The sequence below is a fragment of the Liolophura sinensis genome, chromosome 1, assembly GCF_032854445.1.
Source record: "Liolophura sinensis isolate JHLJ2023 chromosome 1, CUHK_Ljap_v2, whole genome shotgun sequence".
Lineage (NCBI taxonomy): Eukaryota > Metazoa > Mollusca > Polyplacophora > Chitonida > Chitonidae > Liolophura > Liolophura sinensis.
The window spans coordinates 54625049-54634541 of NC_088295.1; the positions used below are offsets into that span (position 1 = coordinate 54625049).

At 36.9% G+C, this 9493-nt stretch overlaps 1 protein-coding gene across 2 annotated transcripts; it reads left to right on the plus strand.

Annotated features, from left to right (window-relative positions):
- The first annotated feature begins 2356 nt into the window (after positions 1-2356).
- On the plus strand, positions 2357-8620 carry LOC135482250 (uncharacterized). Of its 2 annotated transcripts, none has more exons than XM_064762133.1 (3): positions 2357-2583; positions 6177-6413; positions 6590-8620. In XM_064762133.1, the coding sequence occupies exons 1-3, from the start codon at positions 2364-2366 to the stop codon at positions 7870-7872; spliced, it is 1740 nt and encodes a 579-aa protein (XP_064618203.1). In that variant the 5' UTR covers positions 2357-2363; the 3' UTR covers positions 7873-8620. The 2 variants fall into 2 exon arrangements, with proteins under 2 accessions (XP_064618203.1, XP_064618204.1); XM_064762134.1 differs by lacking the exon at positions 2357-2583 and adding an exon at positions 2860-3265.
- The last annotated feature ends 873 nt before the right edge of the window (positions 8621-9493 follow it).

A 9493-nucleotide genomic window follows, 5' to 3' on the forward strand; every position in this document is an offset into this window, starting at 1 on the left:
ATGATAGTCATTATACCTAATACATGGTGATGGTTATTATACCTAATACATGATGATGGTCATTATGCCTAGGACATGACGACAGTCATTATACCTAATACATGATGATAGTCATTATACCTAATACATGATGATAGTCATTATACCCAATACATGATGGTAGTCATTATACCTGATACATGATGATAGTCATTATACCCAAGACATGATGATAATCATTATACCTAATACATGATGATAGTCATTATACCCAATAGGCTTCTTTCAGAGGCATTTAGGAATTGGGATGGTATAGATTGACAGAGGCATTACTTATGGATAACAACTCCTGGATTTATTGTGTTGGTGACGTTTCGATGTAGGTTCTTACATCGTTATCAAACCATATGAACATACAGAGATACAAGACAACATATATACAGTAAGAGAGTGAGTGGTGTCAAAAAAACAGGCAACAATGTAACATAGATAATAGCTTCAGGGTTTAAGGAGGTCAATGTCTAATATGATGAGGTCATTGTAGGCGCTTGGTAGGTGGTATATTTAAATTAGAAATTTTCATTACCAACTATTTGAAATAATTCTTGCACATTAAACTACAGCCTTCGAAACTGTTCTTCAAAAGTGTAATTCTTCATTGCAGATAAATCATGATAAACAGAACTGTCGACAAGCATAAGCTATATTTTAAACCATATATTTAAGGTCATATTGTTTCTTTATATTCAATATTTCCATCTGAACAGGACTACATCGATAAACAGTCATAGTTGTGACAGTATGATAATTTTTGTCTTTCTTGTTGATTTAATGGTAAGATCTTAGCACTATATATACTTAGAGGATAATACCTGTGTATGACAGTGTCAATCATTCTACTTTATTTTGCTTATTTTAAGATGATTTAAGAACAAATATATGCAGGCCATATTTAACAAAAGAAAATACGCACCAAAATGAATGGATGAGGAGTATGGAAGACTATTGGTGCCACAGTAAATAAAAAAAATGTGTCCAGCCTATTCCTTAAATCAGATTACTATTCCATTTTAGTAAATGACTACTTTGTTACAAGTTAGCCAATCGTTTTATCAGATTGGCAATCTGTTTTCACGCAATAGCAGTCCGTTATTATGATTTGATGTCGTTTTAATGGATTACTGTTCCATTTTAATGGACAACTAATTCGTTAAAACCATTTGATAAGTTGTTTTAATGGATTACTAGACTCTATTTTGTTTTAATGGATTACTATTTCATTTAAATGAATTACTTTTTTACTTTAATGGATGGCTGCAATGGATTACTGGTACTATAATAATTGTTATTCATTACAAGGACTTAATAACGACGCTTGTGTAAAGATGTAAGCTTCTTATTTTGAGAAGGAAAGGCCATAGCGACTTGTGCGCCTTTTACTTTTGTCTTGGTTTATGCTATTCGGATATCCTGTTGTTCCTCGCTCCTGTCTGTGGTATTTCATAAAGCAATAATATCGTTTTAATGGATAATAAGATTTCGTTATCACAGATTACTGCTATAGCGGATGGGCAGTTCGTTATAACGATTTCATAATTCGTGAAATATTTACAGTGCGGGCACCAATAGGCCTCCGCAGAGGAGTACCGGTGCATTAAAACTTGATACCTTAAAGACAAAACTGTGAAAAAAACAAAACTTAAATAATAAGGTTAAATAATTAAAAATAAAACCCCTCATACCCTCCTTTTTTTAACCGCTTTCTTTTTAATTAAACTATTATTTTAATGTACATACACTGCATGAATGTACTATACATACACAGCGTGCTCGAGGTGTGTAGGCATATGAACTTTGAAGTTAAATTTCATTTTTAAAATTTATCAGAAAACATTTGTAGACGGTAGTTCAGTCAGCTTCTTGCCTTTTCTCAAAAACTGAATTGTGTCGCGGTTGTTTTCCATTAACAACATTGTTCATTATATTGTATATTATGTACAATGTTTCATATTATGTACAATGTACATAGCGCAGCGTAATGACCCAGGAGTCTCTCACCAATGCGGTCGCTGTGAGTTCAAGTCCAGCTCATGCTGGCTTCCTCTCCGGCCCTACGTGGGAAGGTATTGCAATAACCTGAGGATGGTCGTGGGTTTCCCCCGGGCTCTGCCCGGTTTCCACCCACCATAATGCTGACCGCCGTCGTATAAGTGAAATATTCTTGAGTAAAGCATCAATCAAATAAATAAATAAATAAATACAATGCACAATGTGTCACAGCGCCGCGCTTATGGCTGTTTTTAGAATTCGTCGGTCAACCATCATGACGTCATCGAACTTTGTGCAACCTGCAGGTTTCGAGCCTGGGAAAAACAGCAGCAACTATGGTGGTGGTGTGTGTTGTCAAACAGTGCCATGGAAGAAGTGGTAGAAATTCTGGAAAATCATTCCATCGTTTGCCTGCTGTGATCAAAAACCAAGGTGAACAAACTGAGTATTTGAGTAGGAAGAGGAGAGCTGCATGGCTGGCTAAGATTGACCGGTCAGACATCACAGAGCGATCCTATGCAGTCATTCGAGTATGCAGTGAACATTTTATTAGCGGTAAGATATTTCTAAAGTATAGTCGTGTACGATACTATAATAACTAATAGTCGACTTCTCGAGTAACTGACAGTTGGAATAGTGACTAACGCGAATAGAAGGTCTAAATCTAGGCTTAGAGAAATAAGCATGAAATGAGAATCAGTGAAGTGAACGATGTTCGAACGAGCTTTATGTAGGGAATGTTGCGTGACGTCACGTTGTTGGCGGCCATCTTGGTGGAATGCCTTTGTGTCGCGGTGGTGCTCCGCGTAGCTCGGTTGGTTGAATGTAATTCAGGATACATTAGCAACATGGCATATTTTCACTTTTGATTTCTTCCAAACGTACCTCTTTGGCAAATACATATACTAGCAGACGTTATTTCCACAAAACACGAACCGTGGCGTGTGCAGCGCGACTTTATACAGACTGTTGACTTGTGTAGCGATGCCGATGGTCTAGCTGAACCAAGGGACGGTCGTGATGGTTATGTGTGTGATCAAACATTGCACTCACACAAGTGGCAAAGATTCGGGAAAATCGTTTTATCGTCTTCCCAGTGTCATTACAAGACAGGGTGAACGAACAGAGTATCTCAGTAGGAAGAGAAGAAATGCCTGGCTCGGTAACATCGGACGACCAGAGCTTAAAGAGCGAACCTACGTGTACATTCGAGTCTGTAGCGATCACTTCGTTAGTGGTAAGATATCACACCACCAGAAACCCCTTTTGTTTATTAATCGTGCATATTTTGGTTGGTTGATAGCTTGCAGATATGTAATAAGACATTTTCAATCAGGCTTACTGTGCATCTGGTATCAAGGGAAATAATCCTGTAAAATCTGTTTGCCATGGTCCACCCCAGCACTGTAGGACCTTGTGTAATTTTTGTGCTGCAAATATATCTGTGATTAGGCTGCGAAAACACCTCCTTTATTGATGGTGGCCTTACCATTTATTTATTTCCATTGTTGCATCCATGAATTTTTGTCGTTAATTTGAATTTTCGTCCTTAATGTGAATTTTCGAAGACGTAGTTATTCGGAGGTGAGGTATTATTTAGAGAAAATAGGCAAAATATTTGTAAACTATCATATTTCACTTGATTCTTTGATATCAACGTTTTATACCCAAGAGCAAGAACTGGTTTGTTTGTTTTCTTTTCATAAATTTTGATCCATTTGAATTTCTGAAAGAATGTTTATGAAGGCTTGAACTTAGATAATTCCAATTGTTTCTTTAGATGCCATCCATCATGTACTGTGTTATTGGCTGCTCAAATTTAGCAGGCATAAACAAAGAAATAAGTTGTTGCAAAACACCTAAAATTATTGAAACCCAAGGGGATTCAACGCGCAAGCTTGACTAAGACAGCCATCCGCTGATTAAAAGAGTGCTTAAATCAAAAGATTTTACAGATGATCATGGGACCGTACAATTTGTTCTACACCACACTTTGTAAATGGTAAGTTTTCTTCCCAAGTGGTTTATAATTTACTTTTTCAACAACATCATCTGGTTTATTTTATATGACATATGGGAGTATCTATTTATAATAGAGTAATGTTAGCTATAACTAGTATCAATATTTCTTAAACAAATTCAAAGTAGTTTATTGTGAGCATTAATTTTACATTTGCTAATTTACAATTGAACATTGGAACAATAATAATGATACACATTATTTTTTTTTATATTTTGTTTTTCATTTTTAGGAAAGAAGGCCTGTCTGCACTTGAAAACCAGCCCATCGTGGTTGCCAAGTCTTGATCTGGGCCTTTTTTGTGGACTGATTTATCCAATTCAACATTGAATGGGAAGAAAATAGACAACATCCTTGAACATAAGAGGAAAGAAGATGCTGTTGAGTCACTAATCATGTCTGAAAGAAGTCGCATTGTTCCTAAATAGTGCAAGCTAAAGCTGAGCATTTATAATATATACAAATTCGTGCTATTATTATTTGACCTCTGAAATATAAATAAAACATTTTCTTAAACATTCTGTGTTTGAGTCAGATTGATTGGATCATTGAAGTTGTTTTCAGATTAGTATTACATGTATTAAGTTAAGGATTATGATCTCACCACATTTTGTATTTGATGTCGGGCCATTCTTTTATTGTGTTAGCCAAAAGATTCATGGGTATGGGATCACGGAGGAGGTTAAGACTGAAATTTACAATTACGTATATTGTGCACTGGGATGTCACACTGTAACACAAAAACTACATATTTGCTTTATTAAGCAAATACCAGAGGAAAAACATTTTAGGATACAAGTACCTTAATTCTTTCACTTTTTTGCGCCCACTGTTACCAATATTTTTGAAACATTATTGGGGAAGTATGGGTTGTAGAAAAACAATTACGTATATTGTGCACTGGGATGTCACACTGTAACACAAAAACTACATATTTGCTGTATTAAGCAAATACCAGAGGAAAAACATTTTAGGATACAAGTACCTTAATTCTTTCACTTTTTTGCGCCCACTGTTACCAATATTTTTGAAACATTCTTGGGGAAGTATGGGTTGTAGAAAAACAGTCTGCACATTTTTCTGAAGCTTGCATCTTCAGTGACACAAACAAATTATTTCTGATGTCATTTTCGTAATAGTTATGTGTGTAAATTCCACTGAAAAAAGTGCTTTAGTGATTAAAATGGTTCAAGGTTTACAATAACAAAGATCATTCTCTTTGTAGCCATTTTGCTTTTAAGCATATTTAATGCGAACATTTAAGAAATGTTACCGATTTCAATGATTGATTTTTAATGCCATTCTGAAGAATTCATGTTGGTCCTACACGGTGGTGGTCTGTGCCTGGATTAAACCACTAGCCTTTGGCAAGGCAACAAATTCTTCCACACACAAGCTTTCACTCACAGATTGAGCTTGATATGTATTCTGTATTTATTGAAGACAAATGATCTACCAACAACTTCTCCAACTACTTATTTATCTGGCCCTACTTTGGCCTTAGAGAAGAGTTGACTCATCCGAATCTCAAATATTGGAAAAGTGAATGAGATGTTTAAAGTACAAAGAATAGATTCACCTCCCTGATGTATATTTGGAAGGAAGGAACATGGAACAGCGTGTAATCTCTGGCCCTGTATGTCTTCAGCTGACACAGCCGCACATGTAGCATCACGTACCTAACTGTAGGCGTAACATCACCATAATGGCTTCGTGAAACAGGCATTAACAGCAAGCAGAGCATTCTGATTCTGAGCACTGATGGTGTGATTACAGGCAAATGTTTACATTCAGGAATGAGCGCCTGATTTAGGATAAAAATTTGGGCACGTAGCACATTTCAGTGTCCAATTGGTTTGAATTAGGAGTTCCTCATCCTTGCTAGAGACAGTGTTAGCCAGTATTATTGTATAAATAATGGTTTAAATTATATGCGCGATAGAACGAGCTCACTGAAACTTTATTACTGCCCTACAGTTGCATCTGTGAGATTCTTTCTATATTATATATATTTGGTGAATAAACAACATCAAATCAGTCTGACTTCATAAAGCTTTGAGATTTAAAATCTTGTATCAGCCCATACCCATCCAACCTCACTTGAGTCTGGCATGCTTGTATGTTTTAGGAAAACCCTCGCCACTGTATAGTACAGAGAGCCCTGATTGGGCCCCAACACTGAATCTGGGACATGATGTTGTGGAAAAGCCTTTGTCCAAACGCGCGGCTGCCAGACATGAGAGATACAAGGAACAGAAGCGCAAGAAGCTGGAATCTGAAGCAGCAGTTAGCACAGATCAGTCACCAGACATGGGCTTCAGTAATGTAATGCCTGTACCACTGCCAGTAAATGCCACTGAACCAGGTAAAACCTTGCTGTCTGTTTGTTAATGTATGGTTTTGAACCTTAAACCTCCAAGCAAATTAAGTTCCAAGTTTGCACTTATTATTTAAAATATTCAAAAATTTTTGTTTCAGTTTCAGAAATATTTTACTGCTGGTTCTGCCTTGCATCGTGATCCTCATCCTTGATATTTTCAGGTGCCTGTATCCCTGTGGATCTTACACGGGTGAAAGTGGAGCCACCTGACCCAGTGCCCGTTGGACTGTACACATCTGCTTTGAACGATAGATCTACCATGTACTTGGAGCCAGCATCTTCATCAATCCATGAAGGCCAGCAGCAGTTGTCAGAGACAAATAACTGCAAACCATCAGAGCTTTTAGCCCGGCTAATGGGTCCCCCACAGACTGCACTTCAGCGTGATCACTGGCAAAACCAACCAGTTTCAAAAGATGTGTTATGCCAGTCAGATATTCCAGGGAAAGATTTCTTAAGAATGGAAGCCAAATTGAAGTTCATGGAGGCTGCCCAAAAACGTCTCTGTAGGGAATTGTCCTGTTTACATAGGAAAGTACTTGAAGTTGATTTTACTGAAGAATCCTTGGCAAATAATGAAATAAAAGTCAACTTTTACACAGGCTTTGACAATTTCAGAGTTTTGAAGAGGGTATTTCATGATGTTTCTGATGAAGTAAAAACGTGTCAAAAAGTCGTTGACAAGTTTCAGGAATTTTTGATTACTCTAATCATTCTCAGAATAAATGTGTCCTTTGGTGATATTGCGCTTCGCTTCAACATTTCAGAATGTACAGTGTCTGAAATATACCAGAACTGGATGGGAAATTTAGCTGTTAGATTAAGGAACGCAGTACATTGGCCTGCGAGGATAACGATGAGGGCGAACATTCCGGAAAAGGCTAGGCTGTATTTTGTAAATAGTGACAAAATCGCTGTGATTATTGACTGCCTAGAAGTGTTCATAGATGACCCATTGCTTTCATCAGGAGAGACTAGTTTAGATATTTCAGTTGACAATAAAAACAGTTCCAGCAGGTTTCTTCTGGCAATGGATCCATCAGGAAGGATAATGTGTGTGTCAGGAGGATTGAGAGGTGACATTACAAACAATCATCTCATACAACACTGTTCCCTCTCAGAAAACCTTTTGCCAGGAGACTGGGTTTTGGCTGATGAAAGAAATCCAGACATTGACGGTAGTGAATCACAGTTCAATTGTTGCGTGTATGTAGCACGCAAATTACCTACATTTGAAGCTCATCTGTCCACTCTTGACCTAAATTCCAATCGCTTAGTTCTGGACTTCTGTCAACATGTCCGCCATATCAGTGGACAGCTGCAAAACAAGTATCAAATCCTTCAGGGCACCTTGCCCAGCGTTAGTGGTGTGTCTATTGATCAGGTGGTCTTTGTTTGTGCTGCCTTGTCAAATCTATCATACAACTTTGACCAGTCTGGTTAAAACCTATTTCAACATTGATTTATTTTGAAGACTGTCGTTGAGTTTGGATTTTAGGTCAATCAAAACCTGAGAAAAGGTCAGAAACCTTGTTTGCAGCTGTCTGTCTTGGGATTTACATTAATTTGCTGAAAGTTTGCATAAAATAATGACTTAATTCTAAATTAGAACTTGAAAACTTTTTTGTGGCTGGCAGAAAGGGGGCATGTCTAGTTTTATTTGACCTGAAGAATTCATATAACTTACGTAATTACGTAGTTCAAGCCTTGAATGCACATCATTGCGTGTCAGCTCACCGAACTGTATGTTTGCTGAACATTGTAATAGTAAGATCAGTATTGGTCTAACGGTTTATGTATGTTTACATTTGAATTAGCCTGTTTAGGTTGATTTTTACCTGATGGAAAATGTAGATTTAATTATTTTGAAAGAAATTATATCATTAATATGATTAAAGTTTTGTTCTTGACTTGTTGAGAAAAGTATTAGAAGTTTACTCTTTTGCAAACCAGGCATATCAGATGGGAGGATAAAGCGATCAGGTTGATTGTCTGTGGCATTTCCTCTGGATTTTTGTTGGATTACTGCAGCAAATTCAAAGGTTTGCGAAGTCGCCTCATCAACAAACTTCTTTAGGGCAGTGCAAGTATCGTTGCAGCAATAGTAGCCAGGTGAGGCGAATAGACATCCTCCTATCAGTTTTTCAATTCTTTATTTTCATTTTTCTAATATTTTTGATTTTAAATTTCAATTTTTGGGGAATTTTTTGATTTACGTAATAAGTACTATTTAAAGTTAATCAAATCTATTCTCTCAATTGTTATTAAACTTTTGGGTATAGTCAACATGAAATAAATAAGTAAATTACTATATCAAGCACTTGTAGCTCTTAATTTGTAGCATTTATTGGTGGTTTTTTTTGCACTATAATATATCACTTATATGAATGCACCCACATTGTGGTGTAAGTAAATCCGGGAAAAACCACGACCATCTGCAGGTGCCTGACCTAGTGGTAGTTTTCATGAAACCATTGTCATAGCACCGCCTCTAAGTAACAATTGCATGCATGTGTACAAGGTCAGGTCCATTTTGTGTTGAAATACTCCACACCTGTTTGAAATTTGTTGACAGGTTGAAGTGTGAAACATTACAATGATTGCAAGTCTCAGGGAATAGAAAAAAAAGCTTATTGCAAATTCGCTGATATTAATTGAATGGATTGACCGTGGATTGATTCATTGATCGATTGACTGATGTTTGACGCAATGCTTAAAGAGATGGATTCGAGTATGCAATCTCAGTGATCATGAACTTAATACTTACATGGAGCAAGCGCTTTTACATGTGAGCCAATAAGGCTCCACATTTACATAGAAAGTGGAGAGCAATTTACGCAAAACGTAAACTGCATTCGTAACTACCACTGGAGACTTACATATTTTGATTAAAAATTGCTTTTGGATACTATATTTCTACACGGTAATATCCAAAAGTCCGGAAGCTGTGTCTAGTGAGGTTGCACTATTGCACGCATAACATTATAACTGAATGGCGTCGCATCGAGATGAGACGAGATACTTGCTGATCTTCTGTCGCAACAGGTTAGGAATTCGCAGATATG

Excerpts from the sequence above, each read along its gene's own strand:
- LOC135482250 (XM_064762133.1), top strand. The coding sequence starts at position 2,364 with ATGGTGGTGGTGTGTGTTGTCAAACAGTGCCATGGAAGAAGTGGTAGA. Across the intron at positions 2,584-6,176 it reads CAGTGAACATTTTATTAGCG|GAAAACCCTCGCCACTGTAT; the intron begins GTAAGATATTTC and ends TGTATGTTTTAG. Across the intron at positions 6,414-6,589 it reads AGTAAATGCCACTGAACCAG|GTGCCTGTATCCCTGTGGAT; the intron begins GTAAAACCTTGC and ends TGATATTTTCAG.